This window comes from Apostichopus japonicus, chromosome 19, assembly GCF_037975245.1.
Source record: "Apostichopus japonicus isolate 1M-3 chromosome 19, ASM3797524v1, whole genome shotgun sequence".
Classification (NCBI taxonomy): Eukaryota; Metazoa; Echinodermata; class Holothuroidea; order Aspidochirotida; family Stichopodidae; genus Apostichopus; species Apostichopus japonicus.
The window spans coordinates 18,859,672-18,885,334 of NC_092579.1; the positions used below are offsets into that span (position 1 = coordinate 18,859,672).

The 25,663-nt window shown below is 35.4% G+C and overlaps 2 protein-coding genes across 6 annotated transcripts in view; one reads left to right on the forward strand and one right to left on the reverse strand.

Annotated features, from left to right (window-relative positions):
* Positions 1–14,063, reverse strand: part of LOC139959928 (AP-5 complex subunit zeta-1-like) — a 21,840-nt gene extending 7,777 nt beyond the window's left edge. The window contains exons 1-14 of the mRNA XM_071957865.1: positions 13,937–14,063; positions 12,996–13,136; positions 12,370–12,598; positions 11,097–11,241; positions 9,884–9,990; positions 9,246–9,555; positions 6,150–6,187; positions 5,086–5,251; positions 4,536–4,714; positions 3,709–3,792; positions 2,782–2,987; positions 2,353–2,439; positions 839–961; positions 257–389 (exon numbers count right to left, since the gene is read on the reverse strand). Coding sequence (XP_071813966.1) covers positions 257–389; positions 839–961; positions 2,353–2,439; positions 2,782–2,987; positions 3,709–3,792; positions 4,536–4,714; positions 5,086–5,251; positions 6,150–6,187; positions 9,246–9,555; positions 9,884–9,990; positions 11,097–11,241; positions 12,370–12,598; positions 12,996–13,136; positions 13,937–13,983 — 1,995 coding nt within the window. The 5' untranslated portion in view covers positions 13,984–14,063. The remainder of the gene's footprint in view (positions 1–256; positions 390–838; positions 962–2,352; positions 2,440–2,781; positions 2,988–3,708; positions 3,793–4,535; positions 4,715–5,085; positions 5,252–6,149; positions 6,188–9,245; positions 9,556–9,883; positions 9,991–11,096; positions 11,242–12,369; positions 12,599–12,995; positions 13,137–13,936) is intronic.
* Positions 14,064–14,208: 145 nt separating this feature from the next.
* LOC139959930 (dynein intermediate chain 3, ciliary-like) lies at positions 14,209–25,593 on the forward strand. 5 transcript variants are annotated; one of them, XM_071957868.1, is made up of 15 exons: positions 14,209–14,361; positions 15,629–15,830; positions 16,394–16,555; positions 17,117–17,235; positions 17,494–17,636; positions 18,319–18,432; positions 19,113–19,252; positions 19,595–19,717; positions 19,987–20,166; positions 20,984–21,027; positions 21,570–21,705; positions 22,221–22,463; positions 22,983–23,132; positions 23,811–23,877; positions 24,360–25,593. In XM_071957868.1, the coding sequence occupies exons 2-14, from the start codon at positions 15,648–15,650 to the stop codon at positions 23,868–23,870; spliced, it is 1,797 nt and encodes a 598-aa protein (XP_071813969.1). In that variant the 5' UTR covers positions 14,209–14,361; positions 15,629–15,647; the 3' UTR covers positions 23,871–23,877; positions 24,360–25,593. The 5 variants fall into 5 exon arrangements, with proteins under 5 accessions (XP_071813969.1, XP_071813972.1, XP_071813970.1 ...); XM_071957871.1 differs by having other exon boundaries at positions 14,210–14,328; XM_071957869.1 differs by having other exon boundaries at positions 14,223–14,412.
* Positions 25,594–25,663: the final 70 nt, after the last annotated feature.

The following is a 25,663-nucleotide window of genomic DNA, read 5'->3' on the forward strand; positions in this document are numbered from 1 at the left end:
CAGCCTCACATTTTATTCCCCAAGACTGCCATCAGAGAGGGAGGCCTATTGGTTAGAAATGACCGAACTTACTTCCTATACAAGTATAAAAAAACAGAAAGGAGAGAAAGAGATGCATATTGTAAGGTACGGGGGTGAAGAACTTCAGCATGAGCTAAACGAAAGGGTGTGGGGGTGAAAGGGTAAGGGGTGGAAGGGTGCATGGGGGCAGTGAGGCTGGGGAGGGATTGTTAGAGTTTACTGGCCTCCATCTTACCAACTGTATAAAAATATTTTCTCTGCCCTCCATATTCTTTGGTGTACTCAAAGAATCCAAGAGCTCCCTCTGTTGGTCGACGACCAGGGCCGGATGTTTCTTGAAAATTTCGAGAAGTTGACTGGCCAGAATGCTGAGTAGAGAAAGAAAATACAAGAGGGGTTTGGCAATTTTGGGAGAAGACCGTTAATACCTCATCTCTTGATTAGATTGTTCAAAATGACTTAATAAAACACTGTATGAACTGTGTCATTTAGGATGAAATAAAGGAGAAAAAGATCAAAATGAGAACTGGCAAATGGCCAGGTTCTCCCCCCAACCACCCCCCCCCCAACCCCACCAACATTAACTCAGCAACAACTACATACCAGCAGTAGATAATAGTAGATGCCTCTTTTAATATATTACCTAAAGTATTATATTATATTACCTATATACCTATATATATATATACCTATATATATTACCTACATATATATTACCTATATATATATATTACCTATATATATTTACTTATAAATATATTTTACCTATTACATGAGGTTTGTTAATGCCTAAATCAGACACCAAGACTGGACTCACCCGTGGATTTCTTCCCTGTACCCTTGTATGCCATATACCAGTGAAGTCCTCTCTATGATGACGGGTACCAGATTGGTCATGAGGTCATACTCTGCATACTCACAGACAGTATTGAAGAAAACCCTGTCATAGACCAGACATACAATCATATCATCTGCTATTATATTCTGCTACTATTTCATTACTTTATATTATACTGCTTACTAATTCAGTTTCATCACAAGGTCTATTGACCCAAGTTTAACGATGTAAGTTAACTTAAAAAATGTTTTTTTAAATTGGCAAACAATTATTACTTAAACATATGTAAACAAGCTAAACGAAGAACAAACCGCCCAATTCAAGTAATCATTCATGTGAATCAGGCCTCAAATTTACCCAGACGAGACTGACGGCAATTTATCGACTGTGCTTTCTACCACATGCTGTAATGCCCTTTTAAAAACCTCCCTTATATCAAGTTGCGGTAAGTGCCCGCATAATTATCTCGAACGCGGCTAAAAAATTGTGTCCGAAACGCCAGCGGCACTTGGGCAAGAAAGCAGTCAAGAAGCAGCTGAAAGAAGCAATTAAAGATCTAGTCGTATAGATTTACATACAATCAATCAATCAATCATGATTAGTTCCTGTTTTCTGTCATGTCTGTACATGCTTTCTCTCGCTTTTTCAAAATTGGACTTGGGGCCTTTCAAATTTTGGAAAAATTGCCTTGGTGCCCTTTGGAACAATAAAACATTGCTGTGGTACCCAACCATTTCCCTGAACATCCAAGGCAATTTTTAACTCACCCCCACCCCCACCCCCCCCTCCAAAAAAAAGTGCTTTGCCCTTGCCAGAAAAGTTGTCAGAAAGTCAATCCTCATATCGAACCCTGATATAAAGTATGACTATGTAAGGAAATGCAAATGAAATCCAAGTTCCATTAACATATAACCATCATAATCTTTTCCTATTACAATCTACCCTGTTTGTTACAACAATGAAAATATAAAGGAATGTCTAATTGGTGTCCTTTCAGAACGTTACTATTATAGATTACCGATATCCTCCTGTGATAATTTGAACAGTGTTCAGGTTATTATGACTATACTAAGACCAGCTTTCTGTAGTATGTAGTTATACAATGAGACACAAACCCAACTATCAACTTTAGTTTATATGACAGAGATCTTTGTCATGAACATCTTCATGAAAAAATAGACTTAGAGAAATCTTGCTCCAATTGGGAGATATCTTACTGAGCCATGAGATAATTCAAACACATGTCGCTGGATGATGTCATGCTTTGATTCTACTCTAGTCTTCTAGCCTTGTGTGTGTGTGTGGTACATTTATACACCTCTGATATCTAACAAATGGAAAAAGAACTTTTCCTAGCTGTTTTAGGGAAATTGTTTCATCTAAGTTAACCTCTACCACATTGACTAAAGAAGTTGTCTGGGTTTTGCATGATGCGTCTCTCCTTCTAACAAATTTTTGGATGATGATCGTTAAGAATATTTAGCCGACCTTACCTGAGTAAGACTAGAACAGACTCTGCTGTATATAACACTCTTGGATGTGTGGACATTGAGGACAGGAGACTGTGAAGAATCTGTAATCTGAATAGGAGAACAAAAAGAAACCAAAGTGGATTAATTTTTATCCCACACACCTTCAACTTTATCCTGCCAGTTACTAACTGTATATCAACAAGAGAGGGACCGTGAGGGGTGAGGGTGGGTGGGGGCAAGGGGACAAAGTCCTGGGGCACTGGGTCAATAAAGGGTAACTCATCTTCATGATTTAATAAAGGAAACGTAGAGGCTTCAAAGAGGGGGTCAGGTGACATGAAAGTTCACAGGCCCAACCTGGCAATCAACACGAATGGTAACTACAAAGTGACTGTAAACAATTCTTCCTGTGCCAAATTGTTTTTTAAGAATTGATAAATTCCAACTTACTTATTTATCGTATCTCCCTGGCCTCCTTTCGCTCTCAGCACAAAGTTGAACCAGGGTTTATTCTCTGGCTTCTGCATCAAGTCAACAGATTTAACCCAATCAGGTTTGATATCTGTCAAGACTGGGTTAATTGCCAGCAGCTCGGACCTTTTATGGAACTCCAGGGCTGCCGTTGTGCATGGCAGGTCAAGCAGAGTGTGGAACATCTGTGATGATAAAAGAAGAATATTAACTTATCCATACACACTGTCAAACAGTAATCATAGGGAGAAACAGAACTTTAGAAAATGATACACTTATACACTTAACTTTAGGCATCGTTGATATTTGTCTAAAATAAACCCAACAAATGATTCAGGTTTACCTGAAAATCAGATTGTCACATTGATATTGGTAAATTTTTTGCTACAACTCAATACTAAAATACCATTAAAACACTAACCAGTGAAGTATCATCAAATAATTTTTTTTCTATTTCCTCTTAATTTTATAAATTTTGATTCTCATGTGATGGGTCGCATGGCCTCCACAAAAACTACAACAGCCAACTCCATTACAGTGTTCCACATCATCAACAGGTATTGATTAGTTACTTTTACTGACATCATCTAGCATATCATTGGAATGACCAAGATTATAACAAAAACTCTAAGTCTGCCCATAAATATGCAGAATATATTTGCATATTTGTCCTCATGAATAAACAGTAACACAAACTGATGAATTACATTCACAGAAGCTCGTCAAAGTTATCAAAGGATGGACTAGATCCACAAGAACACACTTCCTTGGCAGATATCCTTCACAAAGCAGAACATTTCCTATGGATATATCCTAGTGAGGATGTGGATAGTTGGGTTGAACTAACAGTCTGTCTCATGAATATGCAGTAAATAATTTAATGTATGCTTCATGAATATACAGTACCTCTATTGATGTAGTCTGAGATATCATCGCAGGAAGAATTTCAATATAATCTCCTAGGAAGGTTCTCGGATTCCATGCCAAGATCTGGAATAAGTAAAACAGGGCAAATGTTAAATTCTCTGCTTATGAAACCATACATAACATGCAATAAATTTTCTCACAGTGAAGTTAAATATAAAAGTTCATTGGACAATAATCTGTGACATAACAAAGGTTTGACACAAACTGCCTTTGTTATGCTTTCGTTTTTCCCCTTAATTTTGGGCTCAAAAAAGTAAAAATATAATCATTGGTGATTCTGATGTGGTGGCTTTCATCAAACCTGAGCACCACTAAAAGAAGATATGACTTGCTAAATAGAGTTATACAATATTTTCAAGGTTTGACAAAACAGGTTCTTCCACTCATAATATCAGTAATGTTTTTAGCTTAAGAATGCTATTATCGCAAAACGTGATCCTTTACATCTTTATTACAAGGTTAGTCACTTCATAAAACATGCCAGAAGAAGAGATATCTTTACTACAGCTTTCTTAGATTCGTCAGCACTTTTAATAACTTAGAAGACTGCTCAGAATAAGATGGCCAACTGATCAAACTAAGCTTAAACATTGTGTGAAGGTTAAAAATAAAATTGATTCAACTTGATTTTATCACCCAAGCAAATGTGATTTGACCATAGGTACAATTAACCAAACCAAGACCAAACCAAGTAAGACATATGAAATATAAATATGGAAGAACAACCAGACTTGATAGTAATTCTATCCATGCTGGTTTATTTTGCCAAAGCTTTTTAACATTCCAGACATTTTCTAGAGTATTACCTTTAAGAGATTAGGGAAGAACTGCTCCAAAATTAAAGTCTTGTAACAGAGTTTTTCAAGGTTGTCATGGAGGAAAGTGACCGCATCGAAGGCGAAGAACGGATCCTTATAGAGGTTACCGATTACTTTTTCGAAGAAGTCCTCCAGGGCAGCCTGGGCATTGAAGACGACATTTTCACCTGTGGATGGGTGCAGAAAAAGAAAATGACTATTAACGTAGGGATATCGCAAGGAGCATGAACAGAGCTTGTATTAACAGGAATATAGGCCAAAACATTTGTTAATTGGACTTTTTGTGACATTTCATAATATTAAGGGTATTTGATCACTGGAATCTTCAGAGACAGTGGCTCACATGCTCTTGGGAAAAGAGAGGGACGATTCATTCAGTCACAAAGAGAGGGACGATTCCTTCAGTCACTGCATCGGACAAGGAAGACATTTCTTGAACGACATTACCACAAACTACAGACGTGCAAACTCATGTTTAACATGTAGCATAGCACGGGAGTCATAAACAGGTTTACTTGAGCGACGAATGGTTCCTCACCGTAGTTGATAAAGAATTGCAGAGCAGCTAGGACGGCCCTTGGATAGGTTGTACTGCCCTCTGTAACTTCGCTGTGGAATGTTTTGATAGCTGGAAAGAGCTTTGGAATCAAGGTTGGATCCAAGCTACAAAGAAGATCTAAAGTGAAGATAGCTTCAGTAGCACACTGTGAAGAATGAGAGAGAAAAACAGTTCTATGAAACACAACAGGGGGAAGGAGTCAATGTATGGATTAGGGGGTGGGGGATAAGGGAGAGAGGATCAAGGGAAGAGTGATACATGGGAAGGGATCAATGGAAGTGAGATCAAGCAGAGGAAATTAATGTAAGGGATCAGCAGAAGTAGGATCAAGGAGAGGGATTAAGGGAAGGGGACATGAGGACAGGACCAAGGAAGGGATCACAGAATGGGAAATCAAGGGCACAGGATCAAGAGGGGATCAAGGAGAGGGGATTAAGGGAAAAGAGCTATATGCATCACTGATTACAGTTTGTTTTGGTGAAGGTGCATAATCCATCTACCTAGAAATATTCAGGTGTTAGCTTAACAACAATTCAGTTTTTATCCACTCTTATTGTACTCACAAACCTGACTTCAAATTTCTGCTCAATTAATAACAACTGTAAAATGCAAAAATTTATCATAAAATGAAACTGGATTATTAATTTACTGTTACAAACATTTATAAACCAGATCATTAACATTTTCTAAAAATGTGCTTTGGATATGTTATGCAAACAAATTAAACCAAAACCAGAAGTTAAAGAGTTTGATTATTTAAATGTTTGCCAAATGGTGTAGAAAGAGGTAGCTTCCACTCTAGTGGTTATTCCAACTAGCATGTCTTTGTCAGGGAATGGTGGGGGGGGGGGGGTACATGGCAATCAAAATTAAGTTTCTTGTTGTGGTAACCCTTAATTGGTTTGGATAAAAATTATCTAAATTATTCAGTTCAATTTAAAAGTTGACAGAATCCTGAGATTTATTTGTAAATTTCAATCAGTGTAGATGATAAATGAAAGAGAAGTTCATTTATTTATGAAAGCTAAGCTTAGAATACTTACCGCATGGAGAAGTTCCACATCGTAGGATTTTGAGGGTCCTGAAAAGCAAAAACATGTATGTCAAACTGGCGTATTTTAAACACAGAAATGAAAAAAATATCAAAACTGCTTGAGACTATTTAAAGAATAAAACAAAAAGGAAGTTAAGAAATGAACAGAAATGATTTAAATTTATAACAAGATCAGAGTGAGGAGAACAAAAAGGGAAAGTAAAGTTCAAAATAAGAATAAAACTTTGCTAAGGGGAGGGAACAATGATGGCAAAATAATGGTTCGAGGCAGGTCAACAAAGATGACGTGCAGCATTTCCGTCAGTTTAAACAGCAGAATACATGAAGTCACTTCTTGAGCACTGGTCAAGCACTGTCAGACAATATTCACAGGCTTTATGAATACATGAACTCACTTCTTGAGCACTGGTCAAGCACTCTCAGACAATATTCACAGGCTTTATGACTTTATGAACTCACTTCTTGAACACTGGTCAAGCACTCTCAGACAATATTCACAGGCTTTATGAATATATGAACTCACTTCTTGAGCACTGGTCAAGCACTCTCAGACAATATTCCAAGGCTTTATGAATATATAAAACTCACTTCTTGAGCACTGGTCAAGCACTCTCAGACAATATTCACAGGCTTAATGAATATATGAACTCACTTCTTGAGCACTGGTCAAGCACTCTCAGACAATATTCACAGGCTTTATGAATATATGAACTCACTTCTTGAGCACTGGTCAAGCACTCTCAGACAATATTCACAGGCTTTATGAATATATGAACTCACTTCTTGAGCACTGGTCAAGCACTCTCAGACAATATTCACAGGCTTTATGAATATATGAACTCACTTCTTGAGCACTGGTCAAGCACTCTCATACAATATTCACAGGCTTTATGAATTTATGAACTCACTTCTTGAGCACTGGTCAAGCACTCTCAGACAATATTCACAGGCTTTATGAATATATGAACTCACTTCTTGAGCACTGGTCAAGCACTCTCAGACAATATTCCCAGGCTTTATGAATATATGAACTCACTTCTTGAGCACTGGTCAAGCACTCGCAGACAATATTCCCAGGCTTTATGAATATATAAACTCACTTCTTAAGCACTGGTCAATCACTCTCAGACAATATTCACAGGCTTTATGAATATATGAACTCACTTCTTGAGCACTGGTCAAGCACTCTCAGACAATATTCCCAGGCTTTATGAATATATGAACTCACTTCTTGAGCACTGGTCAAGCACTCGCAGACAATATTCCCAGGCTTTATGAATATATAAACTCACTTCTTGAGCACTGGTCAAGCACTCTCAGACAATATTCACAGGCTTTATGAATATATAAACTCACTTCTTGAGCACTGGTCAAGCACTCTCAGACAATATTCACAGGCTTTATGACTTTATGAACTCACTTCTTGAACACTGGTCAAGCACTCTCAGACAATATTCACAGGCTTTATGAATATATGAACTCACTTCTTGAGCACTGGTCAAGCACTCTCAGACAATATTCCAAGGCTTTATGAATATATAAAACTCACTTCTTGAGCACTGGTCAAGCACTCTCAGACAATATTCACAGGCTTAATGAATATATGAACTCACTTCTTGAGCACTGGTCAAGCACTCTCAGACAATATTCACAGGCTTTATGAATATATGAACTCACTTCTTGAGCACTGGTCAAGCACTCTCAGACAATATTCACAGGCTTTATGAATATATGAACTCACTTCTTGAGCACTGGTCAAGCACTCTCAGACAATATTCACAGGCTTTATGAATATATGAACTCACTTCTTGAGCACTGGTCAAGCACTCTCATACAATATTCACAGGCTTTATGAATTTATGAACTCACTTCTTGAGCACTGGTCAAGCACTCTCAGACAATATTCACAGGCTTTATGAATATATGAACTCACTTCTTGAGCACTGGTCAAGCACTCTCAGACAATATTCCCAGGCTTTATGAATATATGAACTCACTTCTTGAGCACTGGTCAAGCACTCGCAGACAATATTCCCAGGCTTTATGAATATATAAACTCACTTCTTAAGCACTGGTCAATCACTCTCAGACAATATTCACAGGCTTTATGAATATATGAACTCACTTCTTGAGCACTGGTCAAGCACTCTCAGACAATATTCCCAGGCTTTATGAATATATGAACTCACTTCTTGAGCACTGGTCAAGCACTCTCAGACAATATTCACAGGCTTTATGACTTTATGAACTCACTTCTTGAACATTGGTCAAGCACTCTCAGACAATATTCACAGGCTTTATGAATATATGAACTCACTTCTTGAGCACTGGTCAAGCACTCTCAGACAATATTCCCAGGCTTTATGAATATATAAACTCACTTCTTGAGCACTGGTCAAGCACTCTCAGACAATATTCCCAGGCTTTATGAATATATAAACTCACTTCTTGAGCACTGGTCAAGCACTCTCAGACAATATTCACAGGCTTTATGACTTTATAAACTCACTTCTTGAGCACTGGTCAAGCACTCTCAGACAATATTCACAGGCTTTATGAATATATGAACTCACTTCTTGAGCACTGGTCAAGCACTCTCAGACAATATTCCCAGGCTTTATGAATATATAAACTCACTTCTTGAGCACTGGTCAAGCACTCTCAGACAATATTCACAGGCTTTATGAATATATAAACTCACTTCTTGAGCACTGGTCAAGCACTCTCAGACAATATTCACAGGCTTTATGAATATATGAACTCACTTCTTGAGCACTGGTCAAGCATTCTCAGACAATATTCCCAGGCTTTATGAATATATGAACTCACTTCTTGAGCACTGGTCAAACTCTCTCAGACAACATTCACAGGCTTTATGAATATATGAACTCACTTCTTGAGCACTGGTCAAGCATTCTCAGACAATATTCCCAGGCTTTATGAATATATGAACTCACTTCTTGAGCACTGGTCAAACTCTCTCAGACAACATTCACAGGCTTTATGAATATATGAACTCACTTCTTGAGCACTGGTCAAGCACTCTCAGACAATATTCACAGGCTTTATGAATATATGAACTCACTTCTTGAGCACTGGTCAAGCACTCTCAGACAATATTCACAGGCTTTATCAAGCAAGGCTTCCTTGGCTCGTTTGGAGAACCTCTTGGCACTCTTAGATGTTTGTTCCGTGGAATGACGTCCATCGCTGGGCGGCAATGATGATTTGGAAACATCTTCCATCGATTTTAGGTTACTTACAAATGTCGCCTCTAACCAACTCCTCAGGGCGGAGAAAGTGTGAATATTCATGAGCTGATCCGGACTGTAATACTGAGACAGACTCAGTAGTGTAAAGAACTCATCGCAGTCGCTGCCGTCAATTTCTGTGACCTGTACAGGAAAAACAAAAGGTCAATTTTACAAAAGCCGAAATAATAAAATCTCAACCTACCATAGATGCAATTTCTTCAGTAGAAATAGTCTTTGGCAGGTTAAAAATTTCAAGTAAACATCATCTCAAATGGGTGGAGGGAGGGGAGAGGAAATGAACTATAAAATTATGGATCAAGGGTGGTTGTTGAATAACATCAAAATTTTAAATCACCATCATTTAACCAGAATTCATCTAAACTATTTTTGTGGGTCTTGAATTCAAAGATGAGTTGATAGTGCATGGAATTAGGTAAATGAAACAATAAATAATTCCAATTTATCTCACCAATTCTGGTTTCTTGCTCTTCTGTTTCAGAAGCGGATTCTGGCTTTGTTCAATGCTGGCATTTGACAACCAATCGCTGAACTGAGAGCTGACGACAAATATTTGGTCTGGAAGTAGTGGAAAAAAGTGAAAAATACCCAAATTGGCAGATAGGACGGACAGCTTTTAATAACAAAAGAACATTTCCCATTTTGTTTAATTGATTATAGAAAGGAGACAAACAATACAGAGAAATTCTTTCATGATTAAATTTGGTATTAATCATCGCCGTATAAGCCATTATAGTTAATATTTCTACAACAGGACGAAGAAAAGAAGAGTCCTGTAAGTACATTCCCTTTATGCATTTTGTTTTTATTCCCCTCCATTTATTCAATTTCTGTTTTAAAATTACAAAACATTTTCTGATAAATAAGTATAGAAAACCCTTTTTGACCACATTCTAAATATTTCATGCAAGTCTACTTCCTTTAATATTATTATATATTTTTCATCATGCAGGGGTTTAAGGTAGGACTTGACAATCTGTTTTGTCATTATTAGTAATCAACATGAGGTTAGACTTGAAAGGTCAGCCAATTTTATTAAACATATATATGCAGCTGTCCTTTTGTTGTTGTTTATTTGAAGTCCTGTTAAAGATTTTGACAACACTCTCATAGTTTCCTTGATGAACAAATTTATAATCCTTCATTAAATACAATTAAAAAGAAACCATTCTAAACATTTTAAACTTTTGTAAAATTGGTCAAGTAGAAATCCAAGTGAAAGCACATATTCTCTTTTATGAATTCCAATTTCCTTTTAGCTTTCTAATGAGGAAAATATATTGTGATGTACATAAATATAACTAGTTCTATGAAACACATTTTCATATGTCCTCTTTCCTTAGTCACCTGATATCTGGTATTCAGTGGCTATATATTTTGTTGGGTTAATACTTCTCATTTGTCATGTTTAAATGCTACCATATTTCATAATCTAGCCGAGTCTGTAAGATTCAATAAATGTTCTGCTTAAACTAGAAAAAGGTAGGCCAGATTTACAGTATCTGTAAATCTAAGGATAACGTCCAAACTTTTTTTGATCGTTTTTTTGGACAAATGTCAACACAGTTCTTAGTAAAACTAAAATGACCTAGACAGAATTTTCCTGACTTTAAATTATAAATACACTTTGTACAATAATAAATATAGTTTCCATGAGCACAAACCTTCTGATAGTAACTCCTTGTAGAGTTTGGCTGTGTGCACTAAGTAATGTAACGCTGAACATTGCACCTGGTAGTCAAACCCCATCGTCGACACCCATCGGACCATCTGGGATGCCAATTTAGCCAATCTATCATGTTCCCTTCCCTGAGAGAAATCAAATGATGAGCTCTTTTATACTTTGTATGTATACTTCTGGTAAAATACCGTATCCATTTTATCCCCTGACTTGAAAATCATTTTAACCAAACCACTGAGTGTATTGCTCAAAACAATTATAATTATTATAAAGACACTCTTCAATATTCATGAAATGAAAGTTATTTTTGGAGTAAATTCATGATCCTTTTCTATTCTGAAATTTGTTGTCGTCTGGACAATTTCGCATGTCACTATTAATCACATGCACAATCCAATACAGTAATTCTTAAATTTGTTGGCATCTTCACACTTTTTTCTTACTTTTTATCTTTTATTACAACCTGGCAAATGAGCTGCATTTTGTACAGCTTTTAGCATGAAATTATATCTAGACAAATACCAAATCCATCAACAACAGTGGGCTTATTTTACAGAACATGTAAAAATGTGCAATACTGTGAACGGTTTCAAATCAGCTCTCAAAACGTATCTTTTCACCAAAGCATATATGTTATAATTGTTATTGTTAAGCGCTACGAAAATAATTTCATACTTTGTTTGGTGCTTTATAAAAATTATGTATTATTATTATTATTATTATTAAAAGAATATAATGAAAGCACCAACAGTCTACAATTTCAGTTTCATGTTTGCATACAGTATGTACTACATCCATGCTTCAATGTGTTGGCAATCATCTCTGCTTAGGGGCATCATTTATTTTCTACACCTATTGTGGTAGAATTATTCACAAACAACTTCTTCCAAAATTCATGAGCAAAGGAAAAGCAAACATAGTTCCAGATATTACACATTGTTTAGATCTATGTAACATATTGCACATTCTAAAAGTTTGGTGATTATGTTCGATACTCAATATTCTGTGATGGTTGGCACTGATAAATTTGGTTGCAGCCTCCTCTTTTGCTCCACTTTAAAATCATGCAAGCTCATGTGCGGCTATGATTTGCCATTTACAATAATGGTAATCATTCAGTGTGCACAGTCCTTGATGATATTAGTCTGTATATTCGGTAGGTGCGGTGGAAGGCACCATGACATCGACACACTAAATGACATCATCTACCAGAAACAACCTATTTGAAAAATAACAGAATAAGTTCTAAAACTCACTTGAGCAAAGACGACCGCGAGCAGAGAGGCTATGTTCTGTTGTTTGGGTTCTATGGTAGGAGTTGAGCTGCTCTCACCATCTCGAGGCAGTAGAGACTGCAAGATGCTGCCACTTAAAACCACTACTGCGTGGTTTATTAGGTTTGTATGTTTCCCTTGTGGTCCACTGTGAGATGGCCAAGTTCCACTAACGATTTTGACAAGAATATTAAGCAGTTCCTCGGGCAAGCTGGGAATGAGAAAAAAAGTGAATAATAAATTGTTCTGATTAAATGATGCAGTTGTGAAAGTTTGTTTAGTCCGTGGTCTAACGGTAAACATTGTCTTTTGAATTGATTAATTAAGCTTTTTTTTTACTCTGTTGTGATTTTCTATGGGTAATTTGTACCATATAGTTAGTTTGTGACATTACAAATGAACATATGTTAAACAATTATATCTTTATAAGTTACATTTGGTTGTTTCAGTTTGTTGTACATGTATTGCTAAGTTTAATGCACAAGTAACAGTTTTTGGTCATAACATGCAACAGAATATCTTAAGTATCTTCAGACATACCCAATGAACTAATATCAGTAATATGTATACTGCATCTAAATCAAAGGTACGTTATGCAATATTCTTACCTTTGGTTATCATTGCTGTAGGAAGTGACAAGTTTTATTTGTCTCAAATAGTTGACATCTGCAGTAGAGAAATCTGCACCAGAATTAAGACTTCCTAAAACAGTCCCAAACAAGGCTTTGGTTTCACTCTCAGAAACATTTCTGAAATGTAAAGAACAGTCATGTGCGGATGTACCCGCTAATTAGTATGGTTAAAACTATTTAGAAAAGAAATTGGATTAAAGAACAGAAAAGTTTGATGCATTTCTGCATGCAAGTCATGTTAGGTTTCAAATAACTTAATAATTAATCAAAATTGAAAAGTCTATTTGAAACATTGTATATTTATAGACATTCATGCAGTAAGAAACGCATGCAATAGGCCTCTGTACACCATAAGGAGCACATGTTGTACAAAAGCTTAATTTCTAAATCAAACATACATGGACTCATGTTGTGACTTGACATAGCCATTTATAGGATTATTGAAGCACTTCCTAATGTCTACAAATGGTTTAGAAGGTCACAATTACCTCCAGGGGATTAACTTAAAGTTAATCCCCTTAAAGTTAATTAACTTAAAGTTAAAGCAAGTATACACATGAAATTTCACGACAAGGTCTCAAACTCAAAGAAGCTTAGGCTAAGCCTAAAGTTTGTTACTTTAATAACGAAATTAATCAACAAGCTATTTGATGACCTCATATCTATTTTAATGCGCAGACACTACTGAGGGTAAAATCAATTACTTAAGTGATGGATTAGCTATCCTAGTTCGCATTTTCGTGGAAATAGTCCCTGTTCAATATGCTATGTACAATAAGCCTTTGACGTCGTTTTCTTTGAATTTCAACCCAAATGTCTAGGTAAAAGGAAAATAATCCCCAAACATAATCTAATATTCTTTTCACTGCTACTTTATAGTAAAAGTGTCAAAACATTGCCAATTTATCACAACCTACCTATATTTGTTGATGACGGAAAGGAAGCCTCCAATGGGCGTCGCCATCTTTATTTCCGTCTGAGCAGTCAAGTGCCTTATGCAGTGTAAATGTTTTAATATTATTAAGCTTTTTTTAATGCTGAAAATTATATTAACATCAGAAACACCTATAAAAACGAATTTATTTCATAATTTATACATAAAAATAATGTTATCTCCTAATTAATTCTAGATTGAAATACCACCATCCGTAGGTTTGTTGTATCTTCAAGTTCCATGTAGTTAGTTGGATGACCTTTACCCTTAGCAACTTGTCGCTAAGTGAAGTTATTGCCCTTTGCAGAATCAAGGTATCGAACTTGAGCTAAGACAACTTCACAGTTTTGGCTTGCTGAGGCTTGGCGAAAAGTGGTAGATTACCGGTGTATCGCTATTAAATTAAACGTATGAGCTGTTTTGTACCTTTTTGAGGAGAAACTAAAGCGGTATTCCAAGGCTAGCCTAATTTGTTGCACTGAGTCTGAATCATAGCCTAACGTTATTCTTTGGCTAGGCCTAGGCCTAGGTTAATTTATACATAAACTAGGGACTAAGTTAGTCGAACGTAACTAAGTTTTATGCAAATATATAGCTCATTAGACTGAGTGTTTGTTCGCCTAACTCAATTTTGCTCAGTCTGACCGTCGTAAAGTGAGGTCAAATGTCACTTTGTACTAGGCTAGCATTCTACTTTGGAAATGACTTGGTTTCCAAATGATTTGAAATGACTTGATTTCCAAATGATTAATGAAGCCTTGAGGGAATGTTGAGACGTAGTCAGAAATTTGAGGATCCAAGTAACCTATTATCTTTTACTTTCCTATCACCCTTGTTGGATAATTATTGAGCCCTCCCAGTGTGTTTTTACAGTTCAATAAGGCTATGACAAACAGTAAAAGACTGAACTAGGCTAGCAAATTGGACAATAAACTTGAATCACTCATTTTGAACTTCCAAGCTTTTCTCATTTCATAAAATTATTTAATTTTCCAGAAGTGTGTATAATAGGTATTGCACAAATGTCCTTTGACTGTATCAAATGATATGGTATGAAACAGCAGAGTGCTTTATATGTGAACTACAATATAGGCTAGCCTAGTATAGGTAGTTAGGCCCAAGAACATAGCAATATTAATATCATAGAGAAATTTGTGGGTAAATATTTGGGTACTTGAGATGTGAGGAGCTGCCCAATTAAGTATAAAATTAACAAGGATAAACTTTCAATTCTTTAAAACACTGTTTATCAGAATTGTAACTTGAATTAGCCTATATTTATGATGAATAGTAAATATCTCTGTTGAGAAACTGGTTTCTAAAGCAGTGTATTTACATTGATTAGTCCAAAAACTTGATTGCCGTTAGTAAAAGTCTCTGCTTAGGTTTCCTTGCAAAAGTCTTAGATATCAGCAATATTTACAATAAGTTACTGCAATGCCGGGGGACCTATATTTGGTCTGTATCATTTATTACAATCACAACTTATGTATGGTCTTAGCTGAATTCTCTTGAATTAATTCTATAAATACTCAATTTGTTATTCACCTACCTTGTGAGGATCTACCTGCATAAGCCAGGTAGGATCAATACCTATTAAATTTAATTTAATTCTATATATGCTTAACAATAGTTTCATCTTAATTTGTACTTTTATCCTCATTTTTCAAATCAGAGCTTTCAAGCTTGAAACCATGGAGATTGTTTATGTTTATACCAAAAAGAGAAGTGAGTTTGGTAGACAGTGCAACTTTGCTGACAGACCTGCTGAATTGCATGTTGACATCTTACCAGATGAAAGCCTCTTGCAAAACTTTGTCGAAAAAAATCCAGTTGACAGAGGGATACAATGTGTTCAGGAAATGAGTGAACATGAGGTAAGAAATGAACATTAAATATGAGAGCCATTTAAAGCAATTATAAAGCTGAAATTTGGTATGTGTCTTTGCACATAACAGACTGATGCAGTGACTTTGTAATAGTCAATTAACTGCAATATACTACTAAACTAAAAGTAATCACTTTGTCAACACATGCATGCAGCATATCGCAAACATTTTGGCATTTTCTAAAGTTTTGAAAATGTTATCGATGGCAATTTTCTCAGAGGGTCAACTTAGTACTCATATTAATTGATTACACAAGTCTTCTTTCACTGTATTAGTTTGTGATTTAAAACAGAACAATTAAAAAATCATACTTGAGATAACAATTTATTTCATTGATTTTTTTCTTTTTATTATACAATGTGTAGCTACTCTGTACCTAACATCCCAATTGCTATTTTTTTTTAAATATTCCAATTTATCTTGTCACTGAATGCAATACATCATGAGAAGCTGATAGTGAGGGATACAGTGTTTTTCTTTTCCAATTTATGCTAAGCAACGAATCGCATTCAGCTTGTATCCACACTATCTTGTCAACCTTCGTATTGCAGGTCAACACAGAGAGATTTGAAACAGATACCAGGGGCATAAACCATGTCGAAGGTGGATGGCCCAAAGATGTCAATCCCCAAGAAGTGGAGCAAGTTCTCAGATTCCGAAAGAAAGTTGAAAAGGACGAAATGTACATCACGACAATTCAACAATTGGGCAGTGTAAGCTTTGCTTCATTTGATGTGTCAATTACAACAATACATGGAGTATATTTGACTTATTTAAATTCCACTATGAAATTGCATATAGTGTGAAAAAAAGAACAGACTAGGCTACTATAGATACAAGAATAATAGCTCAAACTTTATTGGAGGTAAACAAGCTGAACAAATATTGTATATATACAGTAGCATTAGCTTCAACATACATTGCTTTTATAAATGCTCTAATACCTGTATCTTCTTCTGAACCAAGCAGCAAGTTTGAACACTTATCTATAAACTTATTGTTATTGTTATTCAAGGAGGAAACTTGTCAAGCCGGCTTAACGTACTTTTGTTCATATTGATCATGTACCCTTTCTTAAAAGTAACTGGATATAACATACACAAAAAGGTTTCTAAATTATGCATAATATGTTGCAGACTCGTCAAGTTATTTCAGAAACGAGTAACAACTCATTCTTTGCTGTGTTCTGATGATTTTTGTGTCGTTCAGCTTCCACAATCTTGTCAGAATTAAAAGAAAAGATAAAAAGTTGAATGTCTGTTCATATTTCACAGGTCATGGAACACTGCATCAGACAGAATAATGCCATAGATATTTACCAGGACTACTTTGCTGATTTGGAGATAGAAGAAACGGAAGAGACACCATCCGCAAAAACCATTAATGTGTTTAGGTGACTACATTCAACTGTTTCTATTGTAATGAATCACATATGGATTGCATGCATTTCGTAACATAAATCTTGCTATTTTGTGTAGTGACAAAATGAATTATTAGTTCCACCAGATGAGTGCTTAAAATTGTTCTTCTTATCTTTTCTTTTCTTTTTGTTATTTATTTATTTATTTATTTTTACTTTTTATCTATTTTTTTTTTTTTTTGTAATGAAGTAATGAAGAGCATTCTGTTGTGTACTTTAATTTCATTCTAGGGATCCAAATGAAATAAAGCGAACTGCTACTCACTTGTCATGGTACCCAGATGGTGCAAAGAAGCTAGCTGTGGCTTATTCCAATTTAGAATTCCAGAGGTCTCCAGCTGATATCAGCCTCGATTCATACATTTGGGATATCGGTGAGATTCTTTGTAACAGTTTTCTGAGATAACTCTTGACACAGTTGGGTTGTGTTTGCCACAGAATATCTCCTGGCAAACTAAATGTGCTTGATCTCAGAAAACATTCTTTAAAAATGTTTGTCTGTGTGTCACTTTAAATGTTAAAAACCATCAATTGTGTCTGTTTTTTGGGGGGGGGTCAAACCTATATCAGCACACGGTGTAGGCCTACAATACTACCATGGACAACAAAACATGCCTTTAAAAGATTGCATGTTATTTTCAGACCAGCAGTTTTCATTGTAAGCAACTGATAAAGTTTCTTTCTACCTACTTGCACATTTTATGAAGCCAAAAATGTTAGTACAGAACAATGCTTCTGTATTGGTGAATTTGTTGCCAAGTGGAAAGTTTAATTTAAATAATAAAATACATCTAGTGCTATGTTTGATATCTACAAGATATGTTTATGCTTTTTTGGTGGTTTGAACAGCCTTCCCAAAAGTCATGTATACATGCTTCATGCTTCTGTATCAGTATTTATTACCTGTAAACTGCAATTTTACTTTCAAATTTACAACATGTAGCACCTTCAGATGGTGTGTGTGTGTTGTATATTTGATTGACAGTTAAGCTGCATTTTAGTGATTTTTGGGGGCAATACTAAATTATTATTACTACTATCTTTTCATTTCATCAGAAAATCCTAACAAGCCAGAATTTACATTGAAGCCAGTGTCTCCGCTTGTATGCCTAGAATACAATCCCAAAGATGTTCACGTTTTGATCGGTGGCTGCTATAATGGACAAGTCGGTGAGTGACATTTTTCGTTAGCATCATGCCTTGTAAATAGATTGATAATACTAAAGAGTTTTATTCAAATAGGATACAGTACAGTATGTATATATATATATATTTATTGTATAAATACTTGGCTTGAAACATCCTTGCATGGGGAAGAGAAAGCAGGGCCATTTATAAACATGCAGCAACTCTATGGTGCAAAATATTTCAAAAAGAGAAGAATTAATGAAAGGTACCATTGCTTAGCTGTCTATTAATGGACTCTACATGTTAATAATGGACTGAAAATTTATTTAGTCAGGGAGCCAGTTATCATATTTCTATTTTCTTTAATAAGTATTTAAAAAGTTTTCTAAAACATCATGTTCGATTTGTCAGAAAATTATTGTGTGCAAGGGTTGTAAAGTTATAAAGACAATTCTATCAAAATGACCAAAGGTGATGAGCTATGATCAGACCTTCATCCTCATACCATTGTCTAGAGGTTTTGACTAAACAGTCATTTTGTGAAGTCACCATTCATAGTTTCTGGGAATAATGCTTTCTATAGAGAACATGCAAGAAAGTACCCTTTGGCAACATTTATTAAAATAGTTTTAGGAAGATAATACTGTGTGAGCAACACAGAAGAAACTTCTCTAAACAGATATTAAAATCAATCAATCAATGACTTTCTTCCTTCCAATTAGCATTTTGGGACACAAGGAAAGGTTCTCATGCCGTGGAGATGTCACCAGTGGAACACAGTCATCACGACCCAGTCTACAAGACCATCTGGCTGCAATCAAAGACCGGCACTGAATGTTTCTCAGCATCGACAGATGGACAGGTAACAATGAATAAATAATGGAGGGAAATATGTAAAACAGGTTGTAGATTAAGTGCTTAAACTGTTCTTGTGTGCTGAAGATAATGGTTCATTTCATTTCATAGCAAATGAAAGCAGGCATATCCTACTTTGCATATTATAATCTTTTATCTTTTTATATTGACAAGGCTGTTGTAATAACTGTCTAATTCAAAGAAATTCTTCAAAGCACCCATACAGAATATCACGTTAATTTTTGTTTTCTAGTTGGAAAGCAATATTACTCTAAGATACTCAACTGTTAATTGATTTGATTTTGTATCTCTTGGAACTAAAATAAAAACCATTTCTTTTCTGTTTCAGGTATTGTGGTGGGATATCAGAAAGCTAGGGGAACCCACAGAGAAACTGTATATGGATCCAACAAAGAAAGGCAAAGTAGAGAATGCACAGGGAGTCTTAGCTCTGGAGTATGAACCTACAATTGTGAGTCAATAGTACCTTTCTATTCTCATCTCGTTTATTTAATTCATTGCAATACTTCATGTATATTTATATCATTAAATTACAAAGGATGTGTCAATAGTGATTGACTTCTGAACCACTAAAAATTGGTTTTAGTGTTATATTATTTATTGCTTCTTAATATTACTTTTGCTTTCTTAAAAAAAAAAAATTTCTAGATATTCTCCACTCTGAGGAAACCAATAAAGTTGTCATAATCTGTACCGATATCCACATTTTGTTCTTATCAGCCAACAAAGTTCATGGTCGGTACTGAGCAAGGAACCATCATCTCTTGCAACAGAAAGGCAAAGACACCAGCAGAGAAAATAGTAGCAGTTTACAAGGAACACATCGGACCTGTCTACTCGCTGCAAAGAAATCCATTCTTCCCTAAGAATTTCCTGACTGTTGGGGATTGGACTGCAAGAGTAAGCAGTACTTCTTTTGTTGCTAAATTTAGCTTGTTCTTTTTTGTCAGGTTTAAATTACTATGTTATGTTTGATTGTTGCTATTTATAACAACGATCCATACTGAAATAAGTCAAATCTGTGATAACTCAATAGTGAAGAACTTTGAAGACTTAAATTTGTTTAATCTTTCTGTTCACTGGTTCATGTAAGAAAGCAATCCTTCTCCACAAGTGGCAATCTTCTTGATGTGTAAAATTTTAAAGGGATTCTTTATTGGGGGGGAAGGGGGCGGCAGGGGAAAATTTTTATTGATCATAATCACATTTTCAATAGACATTTAAATTAATTTCGGTTACATCATTTATAAATGTGGTGTTCACTTAATGGGAAACATGACATCAGAAGGATATATGCAAAATTTAGAATCCCAGATTCATGTATCTGTGCCACTTTCCTTTCGTTTTAAATGACGTAACAATTGCTAACTAATTCTTTGAGTCACTCAAAGAATGCAAAATAATTATATGAAATCACTCTACTTGAGGTGAAAAATTGCTAGTTTGACAGCCAATGCAATTATCTGTTTCATATATAAAAGCCATGTGTTCCATTTATTTCAATCTACTTATTTTGAAAATATAATTCCATATCACAGATAAAACAAATATTGAAACTTGCAGTGTCAGCACAACAATAACTACTTTCATTCCTCCTGAAATACAGTATATTTATTTTAATACCTGTGGAATCTACAAGGTTCCATATGTTACCCCTTGCGGTTGGTGCTTTAAACATGACTAATCAACTATTACTCTTTCATCTTTTTATTTATAGATTTGGTCTGAGGACATCAGGGAATCTTCAATAATGTGGACCAAGTAAGATGTTATTTTCTTCAGTGTTGGTCTTTACCATGAAAAAAAAGTAATAAAAAATAGATAATAAAACTGGCTGTTCATATCTAACACAAATTTCATTAATGTCAGCGGCAAGTGCAAGTCATCAATCATTGTTTCACTGCAGCTTTCTAAAGTGCATTCCATTGACCTCTGTGAATATAAAACATGTTATTTTCTTAGTGCTTTGACCACAACTTGTGAACACAATCAAAGAATTTAGGAATAGGCATTAATGTGTTTGAGAGTTCAGTGTAAAGTGGCATCACTTATAGAAACCCATCGATAGAGCTGTATCAAGTATATCACAATAGGAAGCATTTGTGTAAAGACGGCCGGACAATGCAGATGGGGGACATATTGAATATTTCTCTAAAGAAAATATATATATCAGAATATACATCAGAAATGATGCTCAATTAACCATGTTTCTAGTACATGCAAGTTGTTCCTTTATTTTTTAAGTCCCATATTACAACAGGTGCAACGAAAGTAAGTTTGATTCCGATGTATCTTTAATGCAGGTACCACATGTCGTACATGACCGATGGGTGCTGGAGCCCTGTCAGGCCGTCAGTATTCTTCACCACCAAAATGGACGGTACACTGGACGTGTGGGATTATCTCTTCAAACAGAACGATCCTACCCTTAGCCTACAGGTCAGTTAACAGTAAGACATGTACACTGTATATATATTTTATTATACATTGTTGTGAGATAATGTAGTGTGTGTAGCTTTGCTCTTGTACCCTAGAGTATTATTATTATTTCAGTTTCATGTGACACAGAGGGTAAATGAGTCCTTGAGCAATTGTTTCCTGTATTTGATGTACAGATAATACATGCTTAAGCTGAAGAAGATTATGAATTGTCATTCTACAAATTGATCCTGAACCTGTTAACTGTACCTTCTGGTTTCTTCATCTTATTAAGTATAGTGCTAAGGATGAAGACTTTTCTCCAAAACTCAAAGACCAGATTGCTCACTTGCATAACATTTCATGTAGTAGGAAAGACATATTTGAAAAATCTTTGAGCTTTGAGGAGTAGTATCTTTCTTTTTTCATTTTGTTTCTTTGTAACTGCCCTTCTAAATCACATCTAATGTCTGGTTGCAAATGTCCAAGTATCTAATTGGTATTATTTATATCTGTAACCGTGATTTTTTTTCTAGGTCTGCGATGAAGCTCTTCACAGTTTGAGAGTACAGGACCAGGGCAGACTGATTGCTACAGGATCACATACAGGTACAACCACCCTACTAGAACTCTCCGACAGTCTCTGTACCATGCAGAGAAACGAAAAGGTGTTGGTGACAGCCATGTTTGATCGGGAGACCAAGAGAGAGAAAATTCTGGAGTCTAGGCAGAGGGAACTGAGACTAAAGAGAGCTGGCCAGAGTGCACAAGGTGACCAGGTGAGAAAAATTTAACTTTTCTACCGTCAACATGAAATGAGAATATTGAATGATACTTGTTCATCATTTATTTGTCTATCTTTCTTATGTGTGACTCTATTTAAGAGAGAGAAGTGTTGGAGTGGCAAAGGAAGTTTATACAAAGGTGGAAATGTATACTAATAATGAGCTTGAAAAGGCAGTTATAAAGCAGCCACATGGTGTATGTGGGAGAAGCAGATTGTATTGCGACTTGCAATTTATCTTCAGGTGGTTAGCCAATTAACAGTTTTAACTCATTCTGGATTTTTTTGTTTACAATTTGGAAAATCTTATCAGATTGGAAAAAGATGGACTTCTCCTTGATGAAAAGTTCGGCATTACTTTAGCCGGCCATGGATCGAACCCATGACCTCCCAGATGATATGTTTCATTGCTTCTAATGGCACCGCCCTTATCCACTTGACCATAGCACTGCTTAAGGTGTTATGTGTTAGTCCACTTCTTAATACCATTTCTTTGTCTCATTTCGACTACCAGGATGATGAGGAGGGTGGTTCCGCCAATGATGAAGATCCAGTAGCCAGGGCCGAGGAAGACTTCTTTGCGATGATCAATGCAGACAGGAAGAAAAGAGAGCAACAGAAAGCAAAGCAAGTGGCTGAAGATGAATCGAACTCAGAGAAAAAGGTACATCCTCCCTTCTTTTACAAATTGATATAAAAAAATCTTCAAGGAGAAACATGTGTGTGATTTATTTCACCACACTATGTACCCTTGACTGTAGTTGCATTCTAGTTTGCTTCCTTCCCACATTCCTTCCCTTCCAGAAAAAACAACAACAACAACAAAAACAAAAGTTATAAGAACAAAATGGTACACACTTGACATCTAGGCTACTTCCACTCTAATTATTATTATTTTTATTGTTCTTGTTATTATTCATGTTGTTAATATTATTGTTGTTATTATTGTTGTTATTACTATTATTGTTAGTGCTGTAGTTATGTAGTCATCATCATTGTCATCGTTGATTGTGCCAGATGATATCTTGCCAGTTGTGGGTGGGATTTAAAGTTTGGTAATTTGAGGTACTACATAAACTCTGGATTTGTCATGTTTAAACTATCTGATACATCCCTTGTCATGATGTATCAGAGGTTGCATGTACAAAGAGGTTGATAATGGTTTCATTATTGATATAGCAATTTTTTATTACATCTAACCTTTTGTGGTAAATACAAAAACTCAACCAAGTGGGCATCATTTATTTTATTACAGTTTATACTACCTTCAACCATTCTTGTAAAGAGAAAAAAGTTTTTTGCATCTTTTTGAAACTGTTTCATTTCCAATTTTCTTTATCAGGATGAGAACGGAGGCGAGAAACAAGATGAAGAGAAAGATGAAACGATCCAGGAAGAATAGGTCCCAGGTGAATATCCTCTGTTAGCAATATCAAATTTTGATAGAAGGTTAAAAACCTCTCCTGTTTGACAATTTCCACCATGCAAAATAATAGACAACTTTTTCCTCAAACAAAAAGACCATTAAATACTAATATAATTTTGGAATAAGAATGTTAACATTCAATCTAATTTGACTATTTCTGTAGTCTGGAGGTCATAATTTGATCCTATCATCCTCATATTCATAACAGTACTGGAGGGACCTTAGTCATATTCTGAGTAGGAAGAAATATTTGCCCCATTTAAGATTGATCTGTTTTTCTGCTAGTTTGCTTTACAATCTATAACAAAATCAACCAAGATTTGACAGAAAGTGGCTCTTTACTTTTCTGAAATTACTGCTCCACTGTATGGGCATTATTGTATCGGACATTAACACACAGCTAGAACTCCAAATACATATAGTATTGCAGATTTTTGTACTGAAGCTCATTGGTTTCTTTTTCAGACGAGTGAACTAGTGGATTAAGTACCAGCCAAATCACCCCAGGGTAGCGTGAATATCGTCAGAGGGATTATTGAAAGAGAACCGACATTTCGAAGCAACAAAATTTCTCTGGTCAGCGATGTTTAAAGCTTCTTTCCATTACGAACCCAAAAGGGTATGACAGTACAGGTTTTTTTTTTATAAACTCCACTCATTTTTTTTATAACATTTTTGGATAATTTTTGTCCAAATTCCTGTAACTAAGCCTCTTTCTCATGCAGCCTATAATCAAGTATTTAAACTTGAATATGTTACTGCAAATCAATGTGGGTCATCACTGCTACTCAGTGCACGAAATCTTTCATAGTTAATGAGATAAAATGTAATGGTAGGATTTCAAAACCTCTGTTGCATATCACACCAATACTCTTAAATACTGCTCAGAAAGATTCAGGTATGTCCCATAATCCCCAAGTTGCCGCCCAATGCCTAAATATTTGACAGATAGCTGTTACAAGTACGTTGTGACATACTGTACTGTAAAAGTTCCAGCACAAAATGTAACATGCATAGATTTTCCTGCTTTGCCATGGAGGTACTTAAAGTGGAAATTAGATACATGATAAAACTTTAATATAAATATTTCATAAATATTTCTCCATTGTTTGTTTCCTTTGCATGGCATTATTCAAATATGAGATATTCTGCAATCACCCTCATGTTACAGTTGTAGTGACAGTTGAGTGACAGTGACAGTCTCGTTACAGTTCTAGTGACTAGTGACAGTTCATGTTACAATTCAAGTTAAATGGTAGCTGACCACTGCTTTATACATAAAAATAACAACAGTTATGCAAATATTTAAAGAAATAGAGACCCACTTTGCAGACTGATAAAAGATGGAATATTCTAAAAGCAAAAAGATATGGAAACAGTATAAAAAAAGTTTATACAATTTTGTTTTTTTTTTACATTTATTACACTAATTCTTGTATTGTACATAAATACACATATGTATATGGAAACAAAAAAATGGGAACATTGTTCTCAATTCCAAACCTTGATCAATCCATCCATCCTTGCACCAAGCCATTGACGTATTTCACTTCGAGTTTAATTTAAATCGTTTCCTTGTATGCAGCATTAAACTTCAATGTTTTCATCATTTTTTTTTATTTTTCTCCTCTATGGAATGTACATTGCAAATCAATTTGAACAACAGAGTTGTTATGAAATAAAAAAGTCAAAACTAAAACATATTCTTCTCTTTATTTTGCTTATAATTCTCAAATGTCTCTAATGCTGTTTTCCTTTCTTTCGACATT